The sequence below is a fragment of the Cynocephalus volans genome, chromosome 1 (assembly GCF_027409185.1).
Source record: "Cynocephalus volans isolate mCynVol1 chromosome 1, mCynVol1.pri, whole genome shotgun sequence".
Lineage (NCBI taxonomy): Eukaryota > Metazoa > Chordata > Mammalia > Dermoptera > Cynocephalidae > Cynocephalus > Cynocephalus volans.
The window spans coordinates 225,647,622-225,661,996 of record NC_084460.1 but is presented as its reverse complement, the minus strand read 5'-3'; the positions used below and the strand labels follow the sequence as shown (position 1 = coordinate 225,661,996).

At 34.8% G+C, this 14,375-nt stretch overlaps 1 protein-coding gene across 5 annotated transcripts in view; it reads right to left on the bottom strand.

Moving 5' to 3' along the window:
* GPD2 (glycerol-3-phosphate dehydrogenase 2) overlaps window positions 1-14,375 on the bottom strand; it is a 155,873-nt gene that overhangs the window by 27,952 nt on the left and 113,546 nt on the right. For all 5 annotated transcript variants that reach the window (XM_063104109.1, XM_063104107.1, XM_063104121.1 and 2 more), the window contains exons 8-9: window positions 13,973-14,117; window positions 7,245-7,438 (exon numbers count right to left, since the gene is read on the bottom strand). In XM_063104109.1, coding sequence (XP_062960179.1) covers window positions 7,245-7,438; window positions 13,973-14,117 — 339 coding nt within the window. The remainder of the gene's footprint in view (window positions 1-7,244; window positions 7,439-13,972; window positions 14,118-14,375) is intronic.

Below are 14,375 nucleotides of genomic sequence, written 5' to 3'. Positions count from 1 at the left end.
TCTTGCTTCACACAATTCTACAGGTCTTGTAATACCTCAAAACAAATCGTGCAAAGGGTCTTAATCTTTATAAAAAAACCTAACCAGGAAATTACCACTATTTTCCATTAGAGTTCACAGCACCCTTTGAGATAAAAATAAAACTTAGCCAACCCACTTACAACATCATTGTGGTCACCACACAGTCCCTCAAGTGTCTGTAAAATTCCTTAGGTAGCCACACTGATCAGGAATTTGGTTTCAACTCTTGTAGCCCTCTGACTAATTTTTAAATTATTTGATGGAAAATAAGACTTTTCAGAGTAAATTTGAAGCATATGCAAATAATCTGTTGCAAATGCCTTACCTTTTTTGTTACAGCAGGCAGAAAAACACATGAAGTTGTACTGCCTGAAACAAAATGCCTAAAGCATTCAAGTTTTTCACTTACAGAGGAATATTAAGTAAAACAATGTGTATATTGATACCATTTTTAATGCTTACTCCTGGAATTAATACTCAAAAAAAAAAGGAATTGGAAATAAAATACTACTGGGAAGAAAGTGTTCATAATGTGTTAAGAACCTTACTTTTATTTTGTTAAGATCTTTTTAGCCAGAGAATTACAATAGATGAATATTGGGATTGTATTTATTTACAAAGATAAATACAGATTTAAGATTTAAGGATCACTAAATTTTCTTTTTTAAAATATGAACTAGTCCTCATGGCCTGCAGGATTTTTGTACTATTAAATGAGAAGGTGGCTAGATCACCAATCAGTTACCTATCAGTTCACTCCCGACCTTGAGATTTAATGGCTTTTATGGATTATTCAAAATACTATTTGCTGCTGAGGTATAAAGAGCTTGTACTTCCCCACCACTCAAATTTAGTAATGACTGGTCAGGGTCACAGGTATAATCTATGTCCATGAGGCACAGAATAGCTAAACGCCTGAGACATTAATTTTAACCTTTTGAATAAAGAAAAGCAACTAACTGAGCAAACAGATTTCTCTCCTTATCACCTATTTACCCACAATGGAAACCTTATACACTGTTAAACAAACCCTAATTAAAGTTTTCTCAAGAAAAAGATTCAAAAGAAGTAGATGGGTAGTCAGAATAAAGAATCATTAAGATATCTTTTACTCCTGCCTGGAGCTGTTGCAGCCCTGTTGCAACCATGGGGGAAACAACCCTAGGAAGAAACCTACTTGGAAAGTAGTGGAGTCCCCCTGAGAAACAGGGGCCACATATCTTAGACACTGCTGAATCACTAAATTAATCCAGTTTTACAAGATAATCAGTTTCTTTATGTTATTTAACAACAACAAAATCCAAATTCAACGACTCTGCTAAATTGAGCATTTCCTTCTCTAAAGGTATGTTAAATACCTTTAGATTCTGAAGAGCAGCACTGTCCCATAGACTTTTCTCAGTCATGGAAAAGTTCCATACTGCACTGTCCAACTTGCTAGCCATTAGCAGCATGTGGCTATCAAGCATTTGAAATGTGGTTCACCTAATTAACGAACTGAATTTCAAATTTCATTTAAAATTTTAACTGATTTAAACTTAAATGGGCGTAAGTGGCTAATGGCTACCATATTGCACAGGGCAGCTCTAGAATAAAAAGCCTCCAAGCAGATCTCAGATTTGTTCTGGGAGACCATCAAGCTCGTTCCTTCCACCAGGACAACCTTGCCCACATCTCTAATGGACCATCCTTTCCTTGAAATTTGACTATACTTCCTTAGCTCATGAGAATAAAATCTACTGTAATAGCCCCTAAACATTGTCATCCAGGTTCCATGTTCATCATTTCAAACTATCCTCCTCTCTCTCTAATCTTATGAGTTCAAAGAAATAAAAAAAATTACTTTTACTCAATTAAGTATTCCTACCCTCAAGTACTTACTTAGAAACCAGTTATATCACACAGGTTGCAGCCAGGAGTAAGTAGTAAACATCACCTACTTTAACTTATGGTACAATGTGAAGAAGAGTAACTCAGAGCTTCCATGTTTCAGAGCTCAAGATTCATCTTGATTTTCCTGGTTCTCATACCACCAGGATAGCTAAAGAAGATTTTATTACTGTTTCATCTCTTCCTCACCATGTTGAAAGTCTTCAGCAGTGTGAATTCTAGTATTTCTCAATGACCTAAATATTGTATAAAGTAAAACATCACATATAGTTATCAATTAACATTATGTGAAATATTAAAGCATTCTCTGAACTTTTTATATCAGACTATAAGAGTTGATATTATAAAATCAAAAGCAGGAATACTTGGGCCTCTGAGCCAATATGCTAGGCTTTACATAAGAATTCTAACAACTAAAAATTTAAAACTTCAGATATTCCCTTCCAAAATAAGTGGATGCTTTAAATAAAACAAAATGAAAGAAAACAAAACTACTATTAACTAAAGTTTAGAAAAATCCATCATTAAAGACCACTTATTAGAGTGGCTCACCCATACGGCACCCAGCTGATTTTTTAGGTGTCAACTTCCCAGATGTTTAAAAAAAAAAAAAAAAACAACTATGGAATACCTCCAGTGTATATAAAAGCACTTGGCAATGTTTTCAAAAGGTAATGAGAACATAAAATAGTCCTTCTACCATCATGTGTAAGAATTATTTTTATTGAATCCCCAATAAATAACTCATTTAGGTTTTAGTATATGTAATATATGAAGAATAAACTGTATATAGTAAACAGACATTTTTCACAGCTGGTTAAAAAAACTTTGTATGATGTGAATGTTTCAAATTATAATTAATATTTTAATCTTACATACTTGGCAAGAAAAGTGTTTGTTTGAAAAAATTAATAGAATATGAAGCCCATAGGAAATGACAAGTAAGAGCTAAATGTGTGCTGTTGCTTCACATTAGTTATTTAGGCATGTGTTTTGGGGTGTTCTTTCTCATGTTTGCCACGTTCACAAAAATCAATAAAACGCATGTGAAAATACCTAAATGAGCACAGGGGAAATAGTGTCAGAAATCAATACTTCTCTACCAGCATGTTTAACCTGCTGAAATGAAGTGTTAATCACAGAAATAAGATACCATGTTACATTTATAAACTAATGAAACTAGAAAAAGCAAAGCGCATGACACTATAATTAAACAGCTGGAAGACATCCAAGCCTGTGTAAGTTGATAACCCTGGTACAATCTCTGGCAGTGAAAAGGCAGGTCTGCAGTGAGTTGATATGGCCAGCTTAGTTGTTAATTGAATAACAGGCAATCTATAAACACTACTAATTGCATATGTGAAAACCTGTGTATAAGAAGAGAAGCTGCCCAGAGAAGCACTCCAGAAAAACTACATGAATAAAGCACTGGGCAAATCTTCTGTCTCTCTCAATACTGTTAAGTCATAGCTTAGTTTCACCGCTGCATCCTTCTGATTAACCTCTACACAGCCGACTTAATGATACATTTTTCAAAAGATCATTTTTCTTCCTTACTCAATATGAACCACAGAACTATCAATTACCCATTTCAAAAAAGAACAAACACGTAATCTAGAAAATTCAGTCTGTGAATGGAAAGCTTTCTAAATTGTAAAAGAAGACATGGTCATATTCCCAACAGGCAAAATGCTTTTCAGAATTGTTCTGACGCTTTTTGCAGAAGTGTGGCAGCTGCTGTGAACAGCATGGAGTGTTAAGATTTGACACTTTTTTTTTTTCTTAAGGATATAGCCATTTGGGGAGGCTAAGAAACTGTCAGAATTTTACTTCTCCATTTAATAAATCCTTTTAGAATGATTATTTCAACCCTGGTGAATGTAAAACATTTCAAAACTATTGCTCTAGGATCTAAATCAAACTTTTTATTTTTTAAATCTGTGGAGAAGACTGGCTGGCCCAAGGGATTAGTTATAAGATATGAAACCTCCTCTAGTTTAACATTCAAATTCAAATAAGGCCAGTAGAGAGCAAAGGTCACTGTCATTCTGAAGGTGTCTAGCAGTTTCCATGAAATGAATTGATAGACTTAATTCACTCCCTGGTGAATATAATATCACATCATGAAACCCTGAACTACCAATCAGGTATTTAGAAGCACAAGTATAAAAACCAGACTTACTTATACTCACATTATGGCTCCAACACCATCTAGTTATAAGCAGGAAACATAACATCACTCTGCCTCAGTTTCTCCAACTATAAAATGGGAATTACAAACTGAACCTCATAAGATTATTAACAGGAATCAGAGATAATATAGGCAATATGCTTGCTTGGCAGAGTGTCTAGCATAATAGTGCTCCATAACGGTATGGTTTTGAAAAATAAAGCATACAAATGTAAATATTAAAATATGTGTAGCAACAGCACGTAATTAAATGACTGAATGGTACCTGAAGCTGACCTTGTCTCTCACATTTAATCAGTATAGAAAAGAAAATTGGGTTTCACCAACATCCCTTGGGGAAAAAAGGTATTTGAATGTTCTCACTTTAAGATATAGATATACTTAGCTAAGTGACACTCTTTATTCAAGATCAAAGGTAATTCCTCACTTACAAGAATGTGAAGAAGTTACAAAGAATCACTGTTAATTATTTTCAAAAGGATAAGTTTATAAGTAGAAAAGACGTGATAGATGGTACACACAGGCAAATAAATGAAGTCTATAACAGAGCTGTCATCTCTGCTTTTACCCTGGATATTTGCTACCTGGAAAACACAGAATCTCAAGACATCCACAGACCACAAGGAGAAAAGACCTGATTTTCAATGTTTAGATTTTAAGGTCAACCACTTTTACCAAACACAGGAATTAACAATTAGTTTCACCAGTTCCCTGATGACAAAAAGGTTTGTTCGTTGAAAAAAGCCTTTATGTACGAACCAGGTATTGCCAACTATTCTATCTACTTATAGGCAGAATGAAAGTGATCCAGTCTCTGTTACAGCCCAAGGCTCATTTCACTGGTGGAGATCCCAACCTAAAATACGGGCACAGCAGCCTTCCGGAACCTGTACCTGCTTCCAGCACATCCAGACTCACAGCAATCTAAGCAGTTAGATTTCTCATCCTTACTGCATTTGAACCTTAAGATTTCGGAAACTGTCAACAAAGAGCTTTCTGCTCTTGAATTGATTTTATGTCTTGCTCTAACAATCTAAACTTCCTGATCTTAAGGCCCTAATATACATGTTCTTTTAACAAGTATTATACCCCTGTAAATGTGAAATAAAGCAGGATTCATTAACAATAATACATTGAAATACAATCATACCCAGATGTTGAAGCTCCTCCTAGATAAGGCAAAAAAAAAAAAGTATCAGGCTAGAACTGCAATGCAGTTTGAGTATTTAAATATGGGTGTTAAATAGGGCATGACTATTTCCCAAATAACTGTGTGTCAGGGTGTGTGTGTGTGTGTGTATGTGTGAGTATAAGCATTAGCCATACAGATTACAAGTATTTAATACATTTATACAATTATTGTAAAGAAACTCCATTGAGAGTGAAATTACATCCTTTACTTTAGATTAGAATCAACTAAAACTACACAACATAGATTAACTAATTAAACTAGGAGAATCACCTGAGCTATTTCTTAAAGCAGTTTATTTTATTTGTAAATAGGTGACCACACAATGAAAAAAATCCTTTGGGGAAAAAGCATTCATCTGCTAGTGAGTTGTATCCAGACTAAAATAGTGTCTGTATGCCCTTCACTGAAGCCAACATTATAAGAAGATTCCTGATATAAACAGATGAAGACTATTTTTCAAAAATCTTGAACTTGTCTACTTTAACATAGAAGGATTTTCAAACTGCTCCCAGTATCAAAAACCCTGAGAGCACCTATAACTAACTCATTTTAATTCAAAACAATTATGAGTAGCACACTTATCTAATGATAAGCTTTGTAGTTGAACAAAGAATTCTTACCCTCAAAGAGTTCCAAGTAAGAATACAACTTAAGACTATTACATATGTAATATAATGTGATTTGCTAGCAGTATGACCAATGTCCCATGAGAGTACAATGCATAGGTGCTTTCTGGAGTATAAATATTTTTCCAAGATGATAAGTTGGGAGAAAGGGCACCCCACAGCAAGGCTTCAACCTACAGAGGCAAGAAGGTTTAAAAGTTATGACCTGACTTGGAAATGATAAGTAATATAATAAGATTAAACCACAGAACGCATGGAAGGGGAGCAGTTGAATATAAACCTGCAAAGACAAGTTGTGAAAAGCCTTGTACTCCATGTGAAAGAATTTAGAATTTTCCCTAAAGTCAATGAGGAGATATCCAGGGGGTATTTTTGTGCAGGGAAGTGACAATCACAATCACATTTTAGAAAGAGAGTTCTGATGGAGGGATCAGTCTTGGTGATGACAGAGACCTGACATAGGAAGGCAATGCACCTGTTCAAGTGAGAAATGGCACAGGTATGAATCAGAGCAATTAAGTGGGAAGGAACCTGCATGGTAGGTATTCACAGTGAGCATAGATAGGAGTTAGACTGGACATGGAAAGACAAAGGAGCATCAAAGATAAGCATGCCGTTTCTAGCATGGGTAACTAGATGGATGGTGAGGCTATTAACTGAGATAGAAGATACAGAAGGATAATGTTGGGGAACTTCTGGGACCAATCTGGATAAAAATTTCATTCTATAAGTTCATCGGAAAAAATGCTAAGACAGCCAAGTTAAAATGCCCACGTAAGCATAAAAAAGAAGTAAATTTTGGCTTCTTCCATTAAAACAAGCATATTTATCCTCCTTTGCTAAATCCACTGTTCAACACTGTACTTTCCGCATAGTAACAAACCATTAAGTTTCTTAGAATATGTACCTGTATCCTCCCATTTCTGTGCTATATTATTTCCTGTGACTATCCTGTACCTGTAAATCAGACCTTCTCAAGCTGTAGAAATTAGACAGTGATGTAAACATTTCGTACTCTTCTAGAAGCTCGTGAATGCTTAGAGCTCGTGGGTGGCACTCCAATCTTGCCATTAGAGATTATCAGAAAAGGATCACATGAGTTTCATGTGGCTGTAGAAAGTAGAGAAGAAAAGGCAATTTCTTTCCGTTGTGTTATAATTTAGTCCTCACACATTTTCTAAGAGAAGTGGGCAGCACATAAGCATTGCACGAGGCCAGGTGTGAAGATGAGTCAGACTGGAGACGTGCGGTTACCCGGGGAGAGCTGGAAGGGTTTGAGAGACATAAAGAGGAAGGGAAAAACTTGAAGAAATGCTTAAGTTACCTTCAACATCACAACTCAAGTAGTTACGCACTTCATTCAAAATGAAGTTGATATCTTCTTCTGAAGGAATAGGATGGTGTGTAATATCAGTTGGAGTATCCGTAGTGCCAGCTATAGTCATCTTTTGCCAGGGTAAGAAGAAAATAACTCTCCCATCACTGGTCGCTGGGTCGAGAAGTCCCATGCTCTCTGGGCTGAGGTGAAAAGAAGGGTTATTATTCATTTCTGAAATTAGCAGAAGTTTAATATTAATCTGCATTCTATTCTATAAAAAACTATTTTATTCACTAATTCTCAAATAAGCACACAAGCAAGACATGAACTATTACTTTTACTTCTCCTACCCTAATCTAGAAATTCCTAAAGAAAAAAAAAATTGAAAACAAAAAGGAATGGAGCAAATATGATGATGATAATATTCCACAGCAGAACCACCCCTCCCCACCTCAGCAATGCAAGGTTAATTACGAAAGTGAACCTCAACTTCCAGTTGTTTTGGTTTTTATACTCTTTGAACCATTCACATAGGATAATGTCAGTGAGATAAGTGTCTATAATTTCTTCTATAATGGTCAATTAAGAATAGTTCTTCAACCTTTTTTCAAGTCTATGAAAAGTATTTTCCTGGGACATTTGACATTTGGCACATCTTTCAGTAGAAGTACTCAGAAATACATGAGAAAGTGAAGGGTCTAACTTCCTAGAAACTAAAATATAATCATAAAGTTCTTTACTCCTTTATGCCTAGATGAACTCATGCCACTTCACCAAATATGAAATTTCTTACTTTATTTCAAGGTGACAGAAATCTTAAGAGGTGTATCCAGAAGAAAAGGGCTCACCTCAGTTTTCTACTACTACCTAAATAACAATGTCCTAGTTTAAGGTCAAAAGGGAGAGGAACACCTTAGCAAAGAAAGTCTTTTAAAAAGCCAGAAGACACTAGTGTATTATGCTATTAAATCAAGTTTCGAGGCTGTCTCTTCCTGACAGATTATATAAAATCTTCCAAAATATTAGTCAAGAATTTTCACTGACTTTTCACTGACAAATATTGAATATTCTAAAACCAACTTATAAAACATATTTGAAAGATAGATAACTGTAAATAAACATTAACAAGACCCATCAGGTTTTGTTTTTAAATCACTAGAAACTGTCTTTTTAATGCATTTCATCAGCCATTCAAAGAAATTTGGAGAAGTTGTTAAGCGGTGGAAGGAATCCGAAAACGTCATATTCACTACACATCTTCAGATAGCTGTTTCAATTTGACTAAATTATCACACCAAGCCAGTGTTAAAGGTATGTTCTGTAAATATATTTTGGCTTCTATTAATGCAATTTCTTATACAAGAAACACAATTCTATTTGGTTTGACCAAATTTCAAAAAATTTACTCACAAATTTAAAAAGGGCATAACTCAACTTCTCATGTTTATCATTCCCTTAAATTTTTAAAAATTATTCAAATGCATGAGGATGAGAGGCTAACAACTGTTTAAAAGCAAACCAAAATGATTTTTTTTATAAAAAATAAATCTACAGTCAGCTTAGCTAATGCATCTCCTTTATTTAAACCACAAGGAGTACTAGTCTTCTCTGCAAGGAACGCTCAGCCCCATGAAATGCCTGCCATGTCCACTCAGCCTTTGCAGAAAGAAATCATTGTTCACAGGCTACTTCAGAGACACAGGAGAGAGTGAATCACAGTTCTACTAAATCCAAAAAGCACCACAGAAGTGTGTCAGTCATTTAGACCTTCAGCTAAGATTGCCACTTTCACTCAGGGTCACCAAGAAGAAATAATTTTACTTTTACTCTAGTTAAAAACTACGAGTATAGAGACTTTTTGGTCTCTAAATATGACTGTTTTTTCTGTGTATTTGTCCTGAAGCTATGTGAAAATCTTTGTAAAAAACTAGATAATCACATGTTTTGTAAACACTGTTTTTGATCCTGGGTTTATATGCCCTTAGATTAAATCAGTCACTTTGGGGCCCACCCCCGTGGCTCACTCGGGAGAGTGCGGTGAGCACGGAGGCCACGGGTTGGGATCCTATATAAGGATGGCCGGTGCGCTCACTGGCTGAGCGTAGTGCAGACTACAACGTGCTGATGGTTGCGATCCCCTTACTGGTCAAAAAATTCACTTTGGAATTGGAAATGAACTCATTCAGAGTTCAGCATTCAATTCGATAAACAGTACAGTACTATATTGAAACAAAAGAATAAACTCCTAACATTTGAGAAACATATTATATGTTGATATATTTTATATACAGCCATCTCATAGACCAGATGTCATAGGATGTGCCTAAAATAATAAACCTGACCAATTTAAGCATAAAATTATAATATTGAGCAAACTAGATAGGAAATGTGAGAAAACCACAACTACTGAATCTTTAAAACCTTTCAATGCAATAAAGCAGTTTAAAAGGTGAAGGTGATGGTTACCAACACACACATAACTGGAACCTGTAGAGAATCAACTGCTTAAGTGAAGACATATGTGCCAAATATAAAATTAACAAGCACAGAGGGCAGACAAAGCTATTAAGGAATGGTATAAAAATTTAAGAATCCACTTGGAAATATCTTTCATCAGTTCTAAATTACCTAATTCACCCTCTCCCTTAGGGAAAAGTTTGTTTTCTTAGGAAGGATTAATTCTGCAAGGTCACATTGAAGTTTGAAAATGGATATCAACTAGATAGTATGTATACACAATGAAGCAAGGCATAGGTCTTTTTTCAATATGTATGATTCATTTGACATCAGGAAAAAAAGCTTGCTGCTAATTTATGTGTGTGTCTAGGATTAAGTGTAATGAACATTTTTCTCATGCAGGCCATTGCTTTCCTGAAGAACCCTTAGTTAAACTGAAATCAATTTATTGTTAACTACTTAGCAATCAGTGTTAGAGCTAACAGTATGTACACGTGTTATAGAAAAAAAAAATTGACTTTTGTCAGAAGTAAAAAGCATCAGTAGGCTAGAAGGAGGAGATGATTATTATCAAGTATTTCGGTCATTCAGTGCATTATTGCTGTTTTTGGAAAAGCATCTAGCCACAACTCTGATGGAAATTCCAGATTTGTTCTTAACATAATCTGAAGACTGGCTCTAAGAAATAATTTCTGTGTGTTGGGTTTTCTGAAGTTAAAACAATTTCTCCTCCCTACCCCCTAAAAAAAGCTGCTATCATGGTGTGAGATAATTCCACATGTGGAACATTATTTAGGGTCATAACAAACTTAATAAGTGCCATAAAGATTCTTCTGAAAACTGCCCAATAAGGTACATGGCACACATGGTCTTCATTCTTCATTTCACAGCCTTCACTCAATAAATCAATGGCTACTGCACTTCCAAACTGATCAGGTTCTCACTAAAATGCTTGGTCTTAAGTCATCATCAGCCAGTTTTTGGGCAGCCCTAGAAGGTACAGACAAGTTCTGGTTCATCCCTAAAGACTTAGTCAAAACCCTTGAGTTACAACTGCTAGTGTGTTTGACTGACGAGACCAGAGAGTCATTTCAGTCTGAGATCTCCAGACTCCACCCAAGAAAATGACTTAATATGAAGAGGAAAACCATCTCTAGGGGATGCCAGTGTTATCGTTGCCTCAAGGACAGTGCTATCATTGCCTCAAAGTCAGTGCTAATCCAGGCCACAATCCAACACCATGGGGCTTCTCTGCAACAGAGCCTGAATGGGAATTAAGCTGTAGATTCCTTTAAGGTTTCCAACAGAACATATAGTGGTGTAGTTTATGGTGCTAAAAATGGGGATATTAATTTCTCCCCAAGTAGAATGAGATCATTTACTGCATATGAGACTGAGACAGACCTAGCTGTTACCAACACCTTCATGATTTATGGTGAGGCTCATAGCTAATGCTAAATTCTTAGGATTAAGAAAGGTATTCTGTTTTGGAAACACTACATCTGGGTGACAAATATTTTTTATATCACACCTATCTACTCTGCTATTAAGTGTGCAAAGCATAGTACAGAACAATATATGTAGCATGACAACTTTCATACAAAATTTTTAAGAGGATATACATATTTGTGCAAATAAAAACATAAAATTTTATCAAAGAAATTGGAAGGGTTACCCATTACCAAAGAAGAACTGGGTATGTGTGTGGTAGCAGGGCCCCTTTTCATTTCTTTCTGTTCTTCTATAGTGACTGAAATGTCTGATCACGCACCTAACATTATTTTCCTTTATTTACTTTGTCTATGGGGTTATCTGGGCAGTCAGATGAAGAATCATAACTTGTTTTATTATTTTAAATTCTTTACATTAAAAAATCTCTTATAAATGTTATATTAAAATTTTAATATTAAAAAAAGCAACAATCTCAATTTGGGCAAGTTAACACCAAAAAAAAAAGTCAGTAGGATTCATCCAAAACATATGCACTGGGCACTATTAAGTGCCAGACACTGTACTAAGAGCTGGAGATATAGTAATCAACAAAACAGAAAAAAGGTAATCAAAGGATCATTGTTAAACTTTATACAAGTTAGGTACTACCATGAGAAAAGGAATCAGAAGCTGAAAGAAGCAGCATGCCCAAGGTCACACAGTTAGTTTTAGTAAAAGTCAAAGCAATGAATAAACCCAGCAAGTTCTATACCAACGTATCACCTTAACTTACTTTCATAATGTCTGTCTCCACACTCTGAAAGAGAATGTTTTCCCATCTTAATGATGGAAAAACTAAGATTCACAAAATAAAATGGTTTGTTCCAAAGGATGTGACTATTAAGTGATAGAATTAACACGAGGCCTCTGGGGATTGATGGAGAGTAACGTGTTCTCTGACGTCATAGAACAATAGTGAAGAAAACATAAGACACAATACACATGAGAATATGTTGAATTTAGTAAAATCTAAACAAACATAGAGATTATGATGATTATATCTGTACTCTTCTTACAGGTGTTAGAAAACAAACAAGCAAAACACTTAGGAACTTTCTAGCCTTGGATATTTTCCATCCAACACAAAATAAGCACATACAATTGTGATTAGAACTATTGTTGAAAACTTCTCTATAAACAAGAAACATATGGGACATTTACATATATTCACTTCTCTCCTTTTCTTTGAGCTAAGCTTTTGATTAACAGTTTCTAACACTCAGTTAGGTACCGCTGCATAAATCTGTATTATAAAGACTAAAAGCATCTTGTTGTCTCCAGTACAAAGTAAGAATACTGAAGACTGTCTACTCGTACACATCTCACGAAGACATTGAGAAAACGAAAAGGAAGCCTTGGAACTTGGTGGACAAGAAACTCTCTAACAGTTTTCTCAGTAGAAGTGTGTTTGATGCAAATTACGTGTATCTTGGACTCTCTTTAGGAAGACTTAGTTACGAGAAGACCAATAATTAATAAGGCAGTATCATCTTTAACATAGCAGGAAAGCATTCTAGCAGAATACAGGTATTAAAATATCATAGTTTCTGCACATCTATTTTATCAAATATTAAAAGCCTTTATTTCCTTTATGGAAAATTATTAACATACAAAAGGAAATAACTCTCAACCATAATCACTTATTAATAGTGATAATCACCATTAATATTTAACATCTTTTCTTCCAGCCTTTTTCTGTATATTATTCAGATCCTACTGCACATATCATCTTGTGTCCTACATTCTAAACAAACATTGTATCATTACTGTTTTTGTAGGACATTAAAGTTATTTATAATTATAATTCTTAATGATTATATAATATTCCCTTGTGTGGATATGCCATAATTTATTTATCTATTTTCCTAAGGTGAGGAACCAAAGTGTTTTCTAATCTTTTTCAACTACAAATAATGTCATAATGAATACCATTGTACTTAAATCATTATTTCATACAGAATTACCAGTTTGCCTATTTGATTTACCACATATGAAAATAAAAACAGTATACATGTTCTGTACTCTTAGCATGACCATACTGATTTTTTTCTACAGATGTCTTGAAATATACATTACGGGTAACCATTATTTAATTTTTAGTAGAAGTGCACAAATTTTTTTTAACTTTGTTAAACATTTCAAACATATATGAAAATAGAGAATTTAATGAACCCCCATGTACTCATCACCCAGCTTAAATGATTTTCAATTACACTATTCTGGTCTCTACCCCTACCCATTCCTCCATCCCCAATTATTTTTGTTAATTTAACAGATTAAAAATTATATCTGATTTTGACATGTTATAATATTTTTAAAAACATAGTTCAAAAGTTATAAACCTAAGAATACCTGAGTGACCCATGTTTTCAGATGCTTCATAAGCAAATTTGAGTATTTTGCAAAATTCATTTTTAATGTTTTAATTAAAATGGGCTTTATGAAAATTTTTGCAAAATTAATTAATTAAGTGTTTTATTAAAACTATAACTCAAAAATACTAATGCTTAGTCTCTGAAGGTGACTATACTGAACAAAGCACAAAAATAGACAGATCCCAAATCATTAACTCTTAGAAACAAGTTTTGGCTTAAGTGGTTAAGAAATTCCCAAGTATGGTTCGCATTTTGTGTTTTGGAAGAGTTTATTTATTTTTCCTCATTCTGAACAGCAAATTAGACCATGTATTATTAAGAAAAGTGTGCTGCTACAAGAAGAAATTAAATACAGACCATCTCTTGTGACCCTCTTTCTGGGGTTATGACCACCACGTTGGAACACAGTACCTGTAATAGCCAGGCATCACGATGTGGACACCAGCACTTGGCTGGCAGATAGCAGCAGAGCTCTTATCATCCATTTTGCGCACAGAGTCTGTGAAAGGTCCCGTAGCATTGATAACACATTTGGCTCTCACATCAAATTCCTTCCCTGTGAGAGAAAGCAGCATCAATCACACACCCCATTTGTCTCTCTGTTTACTGATGCTGTGGATTATTAATTCATCTATTAACTTAACCTATGGCAAAGTATATTGCAGACCACGCTAAGTGACATGAGCAACCAGAGTTATTGAACAGCCAAACAAAAGGCTGGCATCTGAGTAAATTTACCAGAAACAAGTCCAAATCAAAGAAAGAAAAGCATGCCACTTTCTCGTTGGGGTTCTCAGTCTATTTTATAAAGTGC